General features: G+C 36.8%; 1 protein-coding gene across 9 annotated transcripts in view; it reads right to left on the reverse strand.

Moving 5' to 3' along the window:
- The window catches only part of PKHD1 (PKHD1 ciliary IPT domain containing fibrocystin/polyductin), a 489,098-nt gene that overhangs the window by 46,669 nt on the left and 423,539 nt on the right, over window positions 1-18,890 (reverse strand). For 8 of the 9 annotated variants that reach the window (XM_011282361.4, XM_045057643.1, XM_045057638.1 and 5 more), the window contains 3 exons: window positions 11,745-12,759; window positions 1,443-1,578; window positions 371-458 (listed from right to left, as the gene is read on the reverse strand). In XM_011282361.4, the coding sequence (XP_011280663.2) occupies window positions 371-458; window positions 1,443-1,578; window positions 11,745-12,759 (1,239 nt within the window). Of the gene's footprint in view, window positions 1-370; window positions 459-1,442; window positions 1,579-11,744; window positions 12,760-18,890 lie in introns of those variants that run through there. The other variant, XR_006597828.1, reaches the window with a different exon arrangement.

Consider the following 18,890-nt stretch of genomic DNA (forward strand, 5'->3'; position numbering starts at 1 on the left):
ATAACATTGAGAGTGCTTCTGTTTCTCCACAGAAACCACATCATACCTATGACTTGCTCCCTGGGCCAGTCCATGGTACTGTAGTACCAGAACCATTTGTCCTGAGGGACATACCCTTTTTCTTACAGCATTTTGAGGATACGGATATTACAAAAATGTTCCTTCATCAGAAGAGGAGGTAGTTCCTTAAGTATTTAATGCCAGCCAATTCTTCCTTTTTACAGATATGGCACTCTAGACTGAGGAAAAGGAGATCTCTTCCAAATTACCCAAGATATTGACCATTACTCACCTTGCTATGAATTCTAGTGGTTGCAAACATTTCCTTGCAGATGCAGTACTAACATCTCTGAATGTCACAGGTACCTACCTTTCAGCACTGAATCTGATGTCCCTTCCAGGGAAACAGAAATGGCCCAAGGCTCTGAGGGAGGCCCCAAGGACTCTATTCTCTGATTCTGGAAATAGAAAAAATAAGGTGGGGAGAAGTAGATTGAGAAGAGAACTTGGGGAAGTTATCTAAAACATAAAAAAAAAAAATCAGACAGAATCTTTTATGAAACACATATTCAGCAGAGACATGCAAAGGAAGGAAAATGATAAATATTTTCTGTCTTATGTTAAGAACGTATCAAAATTAGCTTATCAAGAAAAGAGAATGGAGATTATCAAAGGAGAAGTTTGGGCAGATCAGTGAAGAGGAGAAAGGAAAGCTAAGTTTACAGAAGAGAGTGGCATTATGTGTTGAAGGTTCACAAGGAAGGTTTGATTGGGAGAAGAGAGCAGGACCACACTGGCCGAGTGTCAGATTACTTCAAAAAGGACAGGTTTCCAAGTGTGGACCTAAATCTCACAGTCTTCCTCCCTGTGCCAACAGGGCAGGGGTACATTTTTACAATAAAGAGTAGAAAGCTGATTCAACTATCTCATTTTACTTCTCCCCCACTCCCATGACTTAAATAAATATTAAAAAAACTAGAATCAGAGGGCATGGACACTAAAATTAGAATTAAGCACAGACGCCTTTGTTGATGATTTACTTAACCACATATAAAAGAAATCATTTAAAATAGCAAAAAGCTATAATGCAGATGTGGTAGCATAAATTCCTTCATTAGCATATGAAATGACTTCTTTGAGAAGGCTAGATCTCCAAAAGATATGAGAGACCTGCTTCAAGAATTTGGCTGGGGAGGAAAAGTATCAGGATTTGATTTTTACTCTTGATCACATTCTGGGCACTCAGAGAAAGTAGAAGGAAACCAAGTGTGAGATAGAAGGAAGATGGCAAAAGGGCAAAAGTATTATTAAAGGTTCTCAGTGCAGCAAACACCGCATGGGGCACTCTGTCAATGTGTGACATGGTGGTGAAATCTAAAACATGTGCCAGATATGACATGCTCCCAGCCCTATAGAGAGGTTGTTACCCATGAACCAGTTACCTGCTTATCCAGAAAAACAAGCTGTGGTTGTACCCTAAGTTCCTTTCCCACTTCTCCATCCGAAGGCTGGACCAGAACCGAGAGAGCATGGGGCCGGATGTATATCAAATTCCTAGTTTTAAAACTGCTTGTATTTCTGGCATGCATAGACAAAAATAGAATACATCCATAAGGTTACGGATATCATGGCAATAACTATTTCTATAATGCATTATTGCCAGTGAAAATATTTGCAGTTGCTTTTGCTTCTAGAAACTTTGTAATGCACTCTATAGGAAACATGATCTTACAACCAAAAAATAATTATATATTTATTGTTTACGCTTGCTTTTAGCATGGGCAATGGATGGACTGGGCGTGTGGGAGGTGTGGGGAGAAACACAAATTATGAACTTAGATTTTGTCACCATTCATTAATATCAGTCCCAAGAATGCCTTATCAGACTAAAATATTTCGAAGGTGCAGATATGTTCACTACTCTGCTCAAAAACCAGCTCTCCCCACAAAGGTTCTGATTTGTAGTGTTTTCCAATTTTGATGGTATAAATACTTCTACCATGGCTGATTCTATGACACCGAGATGTTGTCACTGGAACAAGTTGGCAGAGTTGCCTGACAGCAAGCTCCAGCAACGGCGCTGTGTTACTTGGAATAGTTCATTTAATCCTAACAACAACCCTTTCGTATTTACATTCTCCACAGTGTGCTTGCACTAAATAGGCTCAATAACTGTGGAATTAATTGATTAATGTATTTTAATTGAATGAAGCCCTCAGGGAGAATAATAACTGAAAATTAATATATGCCAAGCACGTATGGTGTACCAGGTGCTATTCTAAGCTTTCCACATATAAACGCATTGCATCTTCAAAATAACACTGTGATGTAGGTATTTCTACTTAAACATGAAGAGACTGAGGCCCACAAAGGCTTAAATGCCTTGCCAGAGGTCTCACAAATGGTTAAGTGTATGATCAGGGTCTAGAGCAGTTAACCAATGAGCTGTATCATTTTTTACCTTTCAAGTACATTAATAACTGATGTGACTTAGCAATAAAATGCAATGTGTGTGTGTGTGTGTGTGTGTGTGTGTGTATATATATATATATATATATATATATATATATATATATCAAAATGCTTATGTAATTCATGATACCTCAAAACAGCTTTTTACCAAAGCTTTGGTGTTTCTGATGACCAAGATAGCTTCATTAAAAGAACATTATACATTATATATCTATTATCTTATTGTCTATTGTATATTATGCATCACAGTCATGCAATAGATTTCTAGCAATTGAATGGAGATATATAGACATCATATAGCACATATATCACCCTAGTATAGAGCATCCATTGTTGACTTGTTCTCAAAATAGCCTAGGTCAGGTATAATAAGGCTTTGATTAAAAAAAAGAAAAAAAAAAAAAAAAAAAAAGAGTAGCCTACCCTGCCCCGAATGCTTGAAAGTCAACTACTTTATTCCCTAACCCTTTTTTCCCTCTTATCTAAAGAGAAAAAAATAAAATATTTATTTAACATGGAAGGTGTATGTCATGTGTATGCCCCTTTTTGGGACAATTAGTCCCAAAAAGAGAAAAGAGTGAAAGAGCAAATAGAGTGGATCACGAACCATGAAGTTTCTGTAGGAAGCACTTTCTCTTTCCCCCAAGATTCCTGGGAAATGGGGACAGAGTGGGAACATGTGGTTCTAAGAGTCCCCTTTGGTCATCTACCAGTTAAGGCCCTGACCTCTGTGCTAGAATCACTCACTGGGAATTCAACATACACCAGCCTAATCTCATTTATTACTTTGCTTAGCCTGAGTGGGTAAGGATCCTTTTTTTTTTTTTTTAAGGGGAACAATTTAAATTGGATTTTTAAAATCCATGCTATTAATTCTAACCTTCCATGGGCCCAGGTTATTGGAAAATTCTAACATTGTTACAAGATCCTATCTCTCCCCTAACCCATTTCTTAAATGCTTTCTCATGTGGGATAGGGTGCAGGCTAGCAATGCGGTTAAAGAAGCTGGAAGACCCCACCAAAGATCCTGACACATGTACAATGATGTCTGGAAATGAAGAGATGGGAGCCACCGGTCTCAGCACCCGCTGAAAGGCCTATCCCTGACACACTTTAAAGTTTATTGTGAGCAAACATCTCTTATTAAATGTAAACAGCATCTTACTGGAGGTCAGAGACTTGCTGCTACAGCATATCCCAAGGTAATACCACTTTAAGCTCCACATAAACTCTTAAGCAGTTTCTATCCTAAAACCTGACCGTAGGTGGTACAGTTTTTTACGATATGTTATAATAGTGCAATAAATCTGTTAGCTTAAAATCGAATCTCCGTGGCCTTTTAGAGAAATCATCATTAAATGCAGGGTCCTGTTAATGATGCCATCGAAGTGAAATTGTTTAATCTGCTAAGGGGGTGAAAGGTCACCAAATGAATTTTTTATAATACATCAACTTGACACGCAATAGGGAAAACTGTAATAGATAAAAGCAAAGGAAAAGGGCACTGTCTTCTTCTGATAGGTCAATAGCAGCCAAGAGAGTCACTCATCCACTTTCCTTTCACGATGGGGCTCCTTTTGCATTTAATATGGACACCCAATTAATACCTCAGCACCACAGACAACCTCATTTTAGGTGACTTATAGCAATTTCTCCCCCTTCCCTGAAATGAAAGTGATCACAATACATCATAGCATTGTGCGAATTAACGTTAATTGATTCAAGTTACCAAGCAATGATGGGCCACTTATATAATCTAGGCGTTATTGGGTGCTAGAAGGGATGGAGGGAAGATTAGATTCCAGTGTCCGTTGCTGTGACGACGGGAGTCACCTGACGCCTTGTTAGACAGTTGTAAGGTTCTATTGCTGGCCCCAGTGGGGTCGTCAGTAAACTGGAGTGATGTCCAAACATCATTATACGCTGCTCCGATATTAAAGCAAAGGGATTAGCAACTTATTGCAAGCAACCTGGATTTGTCATGGTGCTGTCGTTATCCAATTTCCAACTGCTAATGTGACTGTAGCCTGCAGGCAGAAGGACCTACAGCCAAACTTTAAAAAATGGGGGAGGAGAGTTCCCTCCAACCCTCCCAGTTGTAACTGCTATTTAACAGCTTCCAATACCAAGTCAGGTATGTGAAAGAATTTTTTTTTCCCCTCAGTGCTTAAGTACCAGCTAAAAAATAAGTAAAGATCAAGAGAATACAGATGTTTCCCAGTTCTGAGATCACCACTATTCACTCTAACTCTTGCTTTTCAATCTGCCTGACCCGAAATGCTTCCTCTGTAGAGGAGGGGATTGTTTCTATTTGCATGGCAAACCTAGCAAGCAAACAAACAAATCCTACTGAAAGCTGGCTCTGGGCAAGACCTGTGGGGATGGGCTGAGGGTAGGGGCCTTAGAGATAGTGCCTCATTCTTTCTTCAGACTTCACCTCCTCAAAGTTACTAAGTCAGGTTGCTATAATAGTGCCCCATGTTTTGATCAAATGTTTCAGATGTCCTGCATTTTCATTCATTCCTGTTTTAAATAGGCTAGACAGGGAAGAATCGCTATGTATCCTGAGGGGGCTTGAATTCCAAAGTTTTCAAGATTCCACACTGGGGCAGAAGAAAGTAAGCTCTCTAATCGACTCAGTTTAACAAACATTTTAACCCTTCTATTATGTACAAACATTGTTCTAGGCACCGTGAGATGTGCAAAGATAAATAAAACACCATGGCCTCTGCCCCTGAGAAACATAGTCACCCCCTCCTCCACCATATAGTTTGTAAGGCAAGAATGACTTTCCTGGCTATCTCTCAGAGGACACACATACCATTTTCCTTATATTTCATAGTCCTTATGCTCCCTATTAAGATTAGCCAGATGCCTTTAGCTGCTGTCAAGTACTAGGGAGAGAAGAGGGAAGAAATGTCTTATGATTTGACAGTTTCCTTCTGGCATTGTAACATGGTGGTTCCAAACCTTATATATTGTAAACACCCAATACATGTTACTGTACTAACACTGTGACAGATCAGTACCCACTATATACTTCCTCTGCTCTTAGGTCATTACGTGCCTCTGAAAAGCTACTACCTATCTTGGCCTGGCTAATTTCAAGTTCTGGTACATCCCTCAATTGGTGTGCTACTGCTATGCTCTTATACTTGTTGTTCTTAGAAATTACTCATTTCAAATTGAGATTTGAACAACCCTAGGTACAGGTGGCAATGTGCCAGGAGTAAATAAAGACACAGAATAAACATGGCACATCTTCCAACATGGTCAATTGAATGGTTAAAACCTAAGTATCTTAGATGAAAATTTTTAAATACTATTTTATAATAAATTTATCATGACTATCTTATCTGGGATAATGAAAACTCTGAATGCACTTATCAAGATCACACACAAACTATTCAAAATGTCCTGTTTGCCTTAGGGTACTGTAGCCTTAGTCTGATCAGGAAAGCAAGATCCAAGATCTATATAATGGATGAGATTTAATATGGGATATTGGTTACACAGGAGTATTAGGATAGCAGAAAAGCCAAACAGGTTACATTTCACTATTTGAAGCAAATATTTGATGATCACTTACTATTCATAGGCACTCTTGGGAACATACTAGTAAGTTCAAGTGTTGACCATCTAATAACTGTTATACAGATAAAAATATACTAAAGTTAATATAACTGAAGTTAATTTTATGGAAAACTAGATTAATGGTGAAGCAGGTTCATATTGAATCAATTTCTTTGTAATTATATATAGAATGAGATTTCAGATAACATATTCTTATTAAATAGTTCTGCAAATGTTTGTTTTGCCTACCCATGGATTTTAAATCTCTACATTTTCACTTGAGCCATATAATTTTTTGGACATAATAGCTGTTCAATGAATGCCTGGAAAATAAAACACATTGAAATGCAGGCTTTTATGAGTCCTTATTATATTTACCTCCAACTTTGCCATCTGTACACAGAAATCTTAGTTACTTGATTTTAAGGTAGCATGGTTTAGTTTTGGGATTCAAACTACATGTGGATGTGATGGGTTAATTGTAATCCAGCAGCACTGAATTACAATTAACATCCTATTTATAAGAAAAATTGTAGAAAAATATAACCTGCAGAAGTAGAGTCAAGGATTTAGCAGTCTGGGGCCATTTAATATAAGAACAATGGTACTGAAGGGTATCACTGAAGAAACAGGGCTATGAAATAAATGATAGTTTTAACGATGACCATGAAACATCAATAAAAACTGTGAATGGTCCACATTATTTCCCATTTAATAAGGCTGGATAATATGTTGTTGTTGTTTTGTTTTGTTTGTTTTTACTTTAAGAGATGAAGGTTTTTTAAGAATGTAGTGACAAAAGGAACAATTTTTAATTAAATGGAAGTTTTGCCTATGTAGAGCATCTCATTTTCCCACAAAACCACATATATGAAATACCATTGTGACAATTTTGCCATTCACCTAACAAAGCAGAGAATTTGTATTCTAGTGAAAAGAAGAAATAGCGTAGAAACATTCTTTCATGGCAGATCTGTGATTTTGTCACGAAGGAGGAAACAGGCAGCTGGCAGTACAGAAATCTCTTCCAGGAAGAACATTCTGCCAGTCTTGGGAAGAATGTCCTTCCGTGTTGAAAGAAGGATTCTGTTCTTTATACTGTTTCCTAGAACAGCTAGGAAACAGTTATTGTAGCTTTTCTAGGAAACAGTATACAAGAACTATACTGTATACTGTTCTTGCTGTTTCCTAGACAGCAGGTGACCAGGGGGTATGGAGTGGTTGCACAAGAGAAGATGCTAAATGAGACTGAGTGACAATAGACTTGTTAGTCTTACCAATGGTCTCAGCTAGTTCTCTATTCTATGTCTGCCTGGAAAGTGCTACTTACACACAGTAAGGGAACTTAAAAAGGTACTAAGTTGATAGGCTCAAAAACACACATACATACACTCCTCTAATGTCTTGCTCACCTTCACTAGAACTGTTTTCAGGAGCCAAGGATCATGGCAATGTCATAAACAGAGAGCTTAACTGGAGATAACATATTGGGTTTCTACTGCTGCATAACAAATTAACACAAACTTAGTGGCTTAAAATAATACAAATGTATTATCTTTGGGTTGTGGGTCAAGACTCCAGACAGGCTTGGCTGGGTTTACTGCTAGAGCCTCTCAGGAAGAATCCACTTCTAAACTCATTCAGATTGTTGCTGGAAGTTATTTCCCTGTGGCTATAGAATGAAGGTCCCTGTTTCCTCACTGGCTGCCAGCCAAAGTCCATTCTCTACTCATTCCACCTGCTTTTTTTTCCCATGTGATCCCTTCCAACTTAAAAACAGTGACACTTTAGGTCCTTCTCACACTTTGAATCTCTCTGTCTTCCTATTCTGCCATGCAGGAGAAAGCTCTCTTGTTTTAAGGGCTCATGTTATTATTTGGGCCCACCTTGAAAATCTTGGATTGTCTATCTTAGGGTCAACCATGCCACATAACATAGTATATTCAATAAAGTGCAATCTGACCATAAACATAGTTTCCTGGGCTAAGGGCAGTATGCATCTTTGGAAGTCCATTTTAGAAATTTAACCAATGCTTTGGCATTTCAGTATTAAACTTCCATAAAAGATACAGATATGTTTAATTTTACTGTATGACAAAGAATAATATTTAAAGGTGTTTTTAATTGTTGTTTTTTTTTTTTGTAATGAAGCAGAGGAAATGGAGAGAGAAGAGAAAGGAGAGAAAATTAAGAGAGTAAAAATCAAGTTTCTTCTGAAATAAAGGTAAGGAACATAAAATATGTCTTTCTGGGATTCCAGATAAAGGATAAAATATATAAGTAAGACTCCTGTAGACAACTGTCAGTTTAAAAAGCTAGACTGAACTTATGTGAACTCTGTGCCCTCTCCCTCTACACTCCACTGAAATTACTTAAAAGAAAAAAAAATTTTAGGATGTCCCTGGAACCACAGTGGAGGGGGCGGCCATCTTGCCAGCGCAACCCAACAGAAAGCCCCAAGCAGCACTCGAGACCTGGGGCAAAAAAAGCACCCCCCCCCCCCCCCCCCCCCCCCCGCCGCCAAATGCTGCAGCTTAAAAACCTCACTCCACCACACGTGGGCGCGACTTCCCTCACTCCTCTCTCTCTCTCCTTGAGTCACGGAACCTCGCCAGAGACCTTAGTTCCCAATAAAGCCTTTGACTGCTAAATTTTTTTAGCTTCTGACTCTTATCTTTACCCTGCCCTATGCCTGACTTTAACAAAAATAAATAAAAATGGTGCAAAACATGGGCATAAACGGTGTAAACTAACAAATACAAAGAAGGCGAGGGAGAAGTATTGACAACAGAGGTCAATGAAGTTTTGGAAGATGGAAAACAGGTTCATGAAATTGACTTAGCCAAGCAGACAAAATTTAAATCCAGATGCCACTAGAAGAGGATAAAGACCAGGAGAGGCCAATTCACTGTATATTATTTAATTAAAAAGTAGAGAGCACTCCATTTCTCTCCCACCATAAGAAGTTGATTGCTTTTTGAAAGCTGGTAGTACTCCCCTTGAAAACTAAATGCCAGCATGGTCTCAATTTGTTGAAATGCATACAAACCCATTAAGTTAACAAGAGTGAACCTCTCAACATTCTTGGTGCTTTTCACTGAAAGGCAAGTGTCCCTATACTGATTCTTCTGTCTCAAGGTCAGTTCATTAGCTTGTCAATGGCTCTCCAGTGAGTTCAATGGAAGTCCCAACTGACACTGATCAAAGTTGAAAGAAACAGGACTGGCCTGAGGCTTCCACAAGGCTTCAGGGTTGTTTAGCATATTGTGCAATTCTTAGGACCAGGGGAAATCTTGTTAATTTTCATTCAGTCCCTTAGGACAAGGCATTTCTCATTCTGCACAGATTTATTCAGATATACTCAAGAAGCAGCTTTTCCTTATCTTCAGAAGATTTGCTTTTTACCTTATGTTTGGAAACTCTCTTAAAATACCAGAGGGACAGAGAGAGATGGAGAAATGGAACACATCCCAACAGAAAATCGATGCTATAATATACATGTTCAGCAGTTTCTTATTAAATCAGAAATATCGGAGTCAAAAGTGAAAACATAATGGCTATGATGGATGGTGGGCCATAAAGGTGATCTCTGAAGCTGTCTCGCTTCTCCATAACAGAATGATATCCCCCACATAGATGTGTGTGTACCTGAACTTGTGCTGGTTCCACTTTCTTGGTTGGGCTTCCTCTGCTATACCTCCATTGCTTCTACTCTGACTTTTTCCTCTCCTTCTAGTTAAAGGCTCAATATTCACTGAGTCTTTTTTTATACATAATACAAAAATCAGTTGTTTGGGGATGATGACCTGTTAGAAAAGCTAAGAATTGTAAAATCTAAATAGAATTAAGCAGTGGACTGGACTTTTTCCTCTCTAGTCACCTACATATAATATATTTGTTAGAACTTGGTGGGATCTAAATGAAATTGGGCTAAAGGAAAAATGATTAAACATAAGCTAAGATGCATTGGCAATTTTTTTCAGATTACCATGCATTATGTTATAATGACATTGATAACATGGTGAAGGTTTGGTGGTTGGTAAAAATATCCAAGATTTAATAGATTCTGAACAATCACTTAACTAAGAGTATCTTTTAATTCTATAACAATTCATAAAGCCCTTCAAGTTTTCTTTTCATATCTCCTATATATATTAATGTGCTGTCCAGAAGAGGAACAACCATTTATACTGTAAGTCAGGTGAAATATGATACAAAAACACTAGCTAAGCTTTCATTTGGATATGTTGCTCTGTATATAAAAAGGCAATCAATGTATTAGTTAGATATGCCTAATGATGTGATGGTGTCTCTTTTTTGTTTTTGTTCTTATTTTATAGCAAATCCCACATCCACTGAAGATGATATGTGGAAGTAAGTAACATCCCTTAAATATCAATTGTTTATTTATTAGCACTACCACAAATAAGACAAAAAAACAGTAATAACAGAGTAATCTAAAAGAATACGAATGTTCTAAAATCTCATTGAATAATAAAAATCAGAATCTAAATAATTTTATCTATTTCAGGGACCTAATATCAACTGAATTTGTGCATGGGTTTGAGCTTATTTTTCCAGTGATGGTGACAAGCTTATAGGGAATATCTGTGTTGCTCACCTCTAACCCTCTATAACCAGCAGCAGTCATTTGTGAGATGGTTAGTATTATCTATATTTCTTAAGCATTACAACAAGTTCATCATGTCTCTCAGTCTAGGCTATCATTTTTGGTTCTTTTGCATCTGCTAAAAACTGGAGCTTGGGACTCTAAAAGCCTTGACCCTGTGACAGATATCTTAGATGCACTTGGGCTGGTCACTTTATCCTTTAACTAACAGAAACTATAACATTGAGAGTAATTTACACTTGTTTTCCCTTATTGTGCACTTCCCATGCTTCTTCATTTACTAAGCTCAGAAAAACATTCAGGTATATTTATGTCTGAAATGTCTGTTGAATAGAAATCTGGTGGAGGACTCCAAAGTAAAAGCATTTAGAGTAAGTATAACATAGCACAAAGGATGTTGCAGATCTTACACAGCTCTGTGTCATAAACATAGTTGACAACAGTGATATTCCTGCCTCATACAATTTAACAAAGGAATCCTTTTCATGGCTTTATAATCCTAGGTTAAATAAGACCCAATCAGGGTCACTGAATTAGCCTAGTAAACTCCTAGTCATCCTTCAAAACTTTCCTAAATAGAAGTCTTTTCCCCAGTCCCTATAAGAATTATCATCACCCTCCTCAGGATTCAAGTTTTAGCTTATAGCTCTTTGGAATTATGATAGGTAGTGCTTTTGTCCCTCAAGGCAAAGATCGTATCTGTTTCACCTTAGCAATCCAGGAATCCAGCCTACTACTTAAATTCATTACATGTACATTCTTTCAATAAATGAATGAACAAATGAACTGAAAACAGTTGTTTTAGAAAAATTTCTTCCTTCAGGCTTTTCACTTTAAGGTACTGAAATATAACATCTTCAACAATCCAAAATATAGAATACTCATAAGAACACAGACTTAACTTAAAAAAGTCTTAATTGAGAATTTATGTCTATAAATGACTCTCTGAGTTTTTATTCTTATCTTCAGAAGCAAACAGATTATGTGACTCAGTGGAAGTAGATTAACATTTGCAATACACACGCTAGAGATCAGCCCTTGTTTAGATGTTTTTATAATTAGTACTTACCCATAGCCAGTGATTCCCTTTGACTGAGTTACCAGTAAGGCGCCAATAGTTGTATTCAGAACATTCTCTAGTACTCCAGTTTGTTGAGCAGTGATAATCTGGTGAGCCAAATTCTGTAATTTCTTACTTGATAAAGATGAAATCAGTCCAGTGCTCCTTATTGTTGCCAGGTCACCAATTTCAATGACTACTACTTTTGAGATGGTTTCCATAGTAGTTGGTGGCAGGATCCTATATGAGCTCGTTTCCATCATGAGAGGTCTACGTTGACCAACTCTGTAATGACTGGCACAAGTCACAGTTGGGCAATTGAGCTTTCTCTTTGCCTTATTGTCAGCAATGGCCTTTAAGGTTGCTTCACTGCCAGGCATCTCATGAATAAATCTGATTTGGTTTTGGCTAACTTGCAAGAAGTCAGTTAGTCTTTCAAGGATGAGGATTTCCCAGCCTTTTTCTAGGACTGGAAATATCACAGTGAAGGCCAAATGAATGGAAACACCTGAGCGTATTTCAATAGGCTCTTGTCCTTGTAGGACAACATACAAGAGGTTATCCAAGATGCTGAAATAGTTGGAACCAGAAGACTCATCCAGCAATGAGGAAGTTGATTGAACCAGAACAGGTGGAATGAAACTTTTCCCTATGAAAACACGGGGGCTCTGGAGTTCATGGTAGAATATAGCTAAGAGAAGCTTGGAGGTATTTTTGTTCCCTGACAGAAGAAAACGCAAAATTTGGGGAGTCTGATCCACAAAGCACACCTTGGTGATTTCCCTGATGGGTAAAATGGAATAGAAACTAGATACAGACCCTAAAGTAGAACAAGGGGTATTGGCATTTACACTACTAAAGGTGTCAACAAAACCATTAGTAACAGATACAACTGGATATAACTTCTGCATTGTCCAAGTGGCATCAGCATTGTCAAGAATTAAGATCACCTGGTCAGTTTGTTTGCAGATGTAGCCTTGTATGAAGGGTTGGTATGTGCATTTCTGTTCTTCTCTAAATGTACCTATAAAATAAAGGAAAATAAGTGATGTATAAACTACAATCTCTCAAAGATAATTTGTAATCCATTACTCTTATTATCATCTGTAACCTCATGAAACATTTATTGAACTTTTAAGTGTGTTAGATACTGACTATGCAAAGCAGTCTGGGTAAAATATGAAAGGGTAAAATATGTTACATCACCTGTATTATTTAAAGGTAATAATGGACATAATAGCTAGGTGAAAAAAGAATTGAATAAGTAAAATTATTAAGGAAAAGGAATAATCACTAAGGCCTCCATAGTGGGAAAAGGATAGGGGAGATGGGCATAGTAATATTTGAGTCAATGAAAAAAGAGATAGATTGAGGGGGCTGGAAAAGAGATTTTATAGAGATATATTAAAATTGAAGAGATATACTGTGTCCAGATTGTGAAAGAGTTTGGATTTCAGACTATATAATTTACTCATTCTCTTTTTTTCCAAACATGAAGAGTAAAAACAATACAAAAGGAAAAGAAGAAAGTAGCAATTTGGGGAGTCCTGACATTAAATAGAGCCCAAGTTGAGGATTATTGGGGCTAATCAAGACATTTAGACAAACAGCATTGTCCATTATTCCCATAATTCCTTTCACTTTTTTTAAAAGTAGACTCCATGCCTAACATGGGACTCGAACTCACAACCCCAAGATTAAGAGTTGTATGCTCTACTGACTGAGCCAGCCAGTCACCCCATATTCCCACCATTCCTAATCCACTTGTCTCTGAACCATGAGTAATTCTTATTCTGAATCTACAGGGATAGTTTAACTTCTAACAAACAGAATTCCTTCAATTTAAAAGCAATATTCACAAAATTATGTTGTGTTATTTTCAAGATATTTTAATTTTCCTTCAAGTGCAATGTCATCAATTTAGCCTAAGGATTGGAACAAAAAAATCTAATTATTATTAATGGAGGGTGTACTACATTTGGGCATGATACCTCCTTCATATCATACCTTCCATATGATATGTGCCAAAGCTGCCTATGATATTAATAAATTTAATTACCTAAGTGTTGCTTTAGGAGTAGGCCACATTGCATACTTGTGCCTCAACAATAATAGCAACAGTAGTAAAAAATATGAGTCAATATTTCAAACTGAATAATAATGAAATTCTAGCATATCAAAATTTGTGTGATTAAGTGCTGATATTACAAAAGAATTGTGTAAAAGCAATGTATTAATGTTCTGCCTTACAAATACAAATTTAGCAAACAAGTTAAGCAAATCCAGAGTAATGAGGAGAAAGGAAATAATAAGTATAACAACAGAAGTCAGTGAAATAGAAAAGAGAGAAACAAAGAAACTAAAACATAGAAAGTAAATAAAGCTAAAATTTGGTTCTTGGAAAACATCAACAAATTAGTTAACCACCACCCCCCCCAACCCCCGCTAGACTGATCAAGATAAAAAGAAAGAAGGGTGCCTGGGTAGCTCAGTCAGTCAAGAGTCCAACTCTTGATTTTGGCTCAGGCCATGATCACACAGTTCATGAGATCAAGCCCTGTGTTGACTCTGCATTGACAGCAAGGAGTCTGCTTAGAATTCTCTCTCTGCCGCTCCCCTGCTCACACTTGCTCGCTCTCTCTCTCTCTCTCTCTCTCTCTCTCTCTCTGAAAATAAATAAACTTAAAAAAAAAGATAAAAGAAATCATAAATCACCAATTTCAGGGAGGAAAGGATTATTACTACAGACCCTACAGACAAAGGTTTAGACTATTACAGACTTCATGCCAACAAATTCAGCAACTAAGAGGAAACAGACAAATAGAAAACAGACACATGATAAAACAGAAAATTCAAATTGCTCTAACTTTCTTAAGTAAATTGAGTTTACTAAATTGACTACTAAGTTATTAATTTAGAGATTTAATTATCAAATATAAAAGAATGGCCACTTTTACATAATATGTTTTCTCCCTGTGGTCATATAATATGGAAACACTAATGTTAAATCACAAATTGTTTTCAAACGCATCACACCAGTCTGAAGGGAATTAATTGCTTGATCTTAACAGACATGGAAATTGTGCCCTGAGATTCTGATACAACGGTCTCTACTATAGATACATCATTTTCAAATAAGATAGTTAGGCAGACTTCCCTCATGAAAAATCCTTCAATCACACTAGTTCCCCTTTTCTAGACTTTACAAATTTTTTTCCTTGTTTTAAAACATTTTTTTCAGTCATGTTGATTCCTGTTGATTAATCATTCACCTTTCCATTCAGTTTTATAGATCTCTGATTTTGTTCTCCCTTCTTTTGATTCAGGAGATATATTGTCTTTTAAAGTCCTCTCTACAGATCGCTAAATTTTTGGAAGTGTCCCTAAATAAAATAATCACTCTCTTAGTTGAAATGATTCTCAATCATTCTCTGCTATTAGCTATATGTAGTTTGATAAATTATATAGACTTAGTAGGCATCAGTGTCCTTAAGGTGTTATTTCTCAAGGCCAGGGACTATATCTCCTATTTAAATTACCACAGGCCTAACACCCTAACTCAAACACAGTAGATGCTTCTTAATATGTATTAGTTGATTGGTGTGTAAGAACTCTTATTTTTCAAATATGTTTTATCTATTCTTGCCAGGTATCTAGTTATAAGATTATTAGTCTGTAGCTTGAATACATTTTAAACCAACATATAACAATAATAACTAAATATACTACAAAAAATATTGTGAGAATTGCCCCCTGAGTTGGTGCTAATACATGAGATAGCTGAATACTTTGAGAAATCCATCTATTTTCACATGAAACCTTAAGATTGAAATTATGACTGATTATATTTATATTAATTTTCTTATGTTCCTAAATTACATTGATTTGACCCTAAAAGAATTCTGTTGTGACAAAGCATTTTTTTCTTGACTAATTCATTAAATAAATACATACGGAGAAACTTGAGGTTTTATTTATTTCTATTCCTGATGTCAGGTGCCTTCCAAAGATAAAATTTTTAAAAAAAATGGGATGATTTATAATGTAATTCAAATATTCTTTTATATAATAAGGTATAGGAGCTACACTAGTAGAATGCACACCTTCAAAGTAGTCCTGTGATATTCTTTTCATTCATTTATTTATTTTTATTTATGACTCCGAGAAGCTAGTCCACTAGAAGGCTGGACTCCCAAGTCATCTCTACCCTCAGCATCCAAAGCTCCCTATTCCCTTTTTCAGCAATGACATTGAAGGGAGAAGAATATGATAAACAACCTATGTTGCAGGTGAGACCTTAAGAGGAAGAATAGGAAGGAGAAAAGAAGGGTTTGAATAGGAAGGGTAAGAGAAGGTTTGAATGCACAAGTTCCAGAAAGCACAATCTGTGCTTAATGTCTGTGTTGCAAAGCACATGTACACACTGGAGGATCTAGGACTCAGGCCCATGAACAAGCTCAGGAATAAGATGAGAGAAGTCACTGTCAAATTTTCATAATCTGTTGGAATTTTGTATGAGTTAGATTATGAACCCCAGAAACCCAGGCAAGAAGTTTAATAAACATTTGCTGAATTCCTTTTGCATGCTTAATCTGTTAACAGGAAGAAGATTTTGTCACTATGTCACCTCTCTCTTCACTGTTAGGAGTGAGTTACCTTGTCATTATTAAGCACTGTGATGTGATTAAAGATTAAATGCCAGGCACATATGGCTACTCAGATATGCAGGAATTATTTGTTTATTTAAACTTAGTTATCTTTCTTATTCAGATTAACTAGTGCAATGCCAATTATATGCATTGTGTCTAATCCTAATGTCTTCCTTTTTTATATTTTGAAACTGTGTGTGAATATTTTACTTTAAAAGGAACACATGCTTTCTGATGTCTGAGACATTTGGTTGGAGACTTACCACTATGACCTCCATGAAGTCAAATTACTATTTCCTAAGTAAAAAAAAATTCATGAAACATTGGTTATTATAAAATATTATCTCTATGCTTTCCTTCACATACCCCCATAAAATGGAAGACATACCTGTTTGATCCAATTTCAGTATAAAGATTTAAATTATTTGTTTCAGTTCTTCTTGACAAAATATAAAACAAACAGGACACTTTTTTCTCCAAAATTAAATACCCTACAATTTTTGCTATCCTATGAGTAACACTATAGAAACCTATAATAAATAATGTATTAATGGGGAGACTTCATGGCTCAGTCAGTTGTGCGTCTGACTTGATTTCAGCTCAGGTCATGACTAGGGACATGGGATTGAACACTGCATTGGGCTCTATGCTGAGCATGGAACCTGGCTGGGTTTCATGTTTGTTCTCATTCTCTCTCTCTCTCTCTCTCCCTCCCCTTCCCCCCTCTCACCCCCACTGCCCCTCTTCCCCGCTCATGCTCGCTATCTCCCTTTCTCTAAAATAATAATAATAATAATAATAATAACACATTAATTATATATCAAGGCTTTCCAGCTTAGGAAAGAGTGATTTCTAGCCCACATGTCTCAGAAATCAGAGCTGAGTTTGTTTGACAGTAGCAGGAGAAAGATGATTGGAATGTGATTGCCCCAACTCTTTGTAAAGGAAATAAAGCTACACACAAATAACAATTACCCACTGAGAAAATAAAGTATTTACATGGTGGATAAATTATTATAGTTAAGTAGAAAATTTTTCTTTCTTAAGGAAGTTAAAACAGACAAAACCAAAACCAAAACAATTCCACTAAACCATTATATAGTCATCTCTGGTAGTAAAGGCTCACTTCTAGTAGGGATTTCTGCCTTAGAGTTGTGACAGTAAGGATTCTATACAAAGGAAGCAACTTATGCAAGTTTTAAGGTAGGTTCTTTTAAAATGATACTTAATTTTATTGAAGTACATCAATCTAGCATTCAAGATGAGATTGTGAAAAGCAGCTAGTGCATAACTATGATAATTCAGAGCTTCATACCATGTACTATGAACTTGTGTTTAGACTTGTATTTAGACCCTAGCTGAAATCCTGCAGATTAATAGAGAACCCATAAAAAGGGAGAGACTGGTATTGGGGAAAGCGGAAGAATGACAGAGTAAACCTGAGAAGCTAAGGGAGAACAGTGTCCCAAGCCTTTTAAAAACACGTGGGATATGGTAGGTCAAAAGACTCCATGTCTTCTGGAGCAGAAAGACAGACAGAAAGTGTTTGTGCAGATAGAGATGGAAGACTGAAAGCACTCATCGGCTGGGACACGTGAGGCAAGACAAGGTCATCAACTGAAAGTGTGAGAATGTATATTGGGGGCTGGGGATGTGTGAAGAGAGGATGGGTAGAATACATGCAGATTGAGAAAATTTGAAATGGTCATTGCAAGAGGGGTGAACCCAGTCTTTCTGTATTTTAGTGCTTATACAATAAGTGAATACTATTTAAAATGAGAAATAGGGGCTCCTGGGTGGCTCAGTCGGTTAAGCATCTGACTTCAGTTCAGGTCATGATCTCGTGGTTTGTGGGTTCGAGCCCCGTGTCGGGCTCTGTACAGACAGTTCAGATTCTGTGTCTCCTTCTCTCTCTGCCCCTCCCATGCTCATGCTCTGTCTCTCTCTGTCTCTCAATAATAAATAAACATTAAAAAAAATTAAAATGAGAAATAAATGTAAACCTCAGAAGTACTATAAACATGATAAAATCTAGGGAAAATTAATATTATTAACTAATTACCCAGCATATCACAGTATTACTTTTTCCTATTTTTTGGTTGCACACTTTTGTGTTGCTTTTTAAAGTGACAACAATGTTGTAATATCTTCTACAGGAGGATAGAAAGGTAATTCAGTCTTGCCTTTAACCTGGAAGATTAACATTTATTTTCTATCACTAGTAGTTCAGAAAAGTTACTTTTAGCTTCACAACTAATGACTGGTAATGCATCAATGTTTAGAGTTATTGTCAAATGTGGGAAATTCCTTACAAAGTTTTTGTCATGTAGGAGAGCTGTAATACCTGGATAAATTTTTATAGAGTAACTTTTGTGGCATTGTCATTCAAAAACATAGTTCTCTACTTCTTACTTTCTTCTCATGCCTTAGAATACATTCATAATACATGAGACCTAGGGGCTGGCTCCCATGTGTCACAGCATGGGTGAGTTGACATAAGTGGCTA

This window comes from Felis catus, chromosome B2, assembly GCF_018350175.1.
Source record: "Felis catus isolate Fca126 chromosome B2, F.catus_Fca126_mat1.0, whole genome shotgun sequence".
Classification (NCBI taxonomy): domain Eukaryota; kingdom Metazoa; phylum Chordata; class Mammalia; order Carnivora; family Felidae; genus Felis; species Felis catus.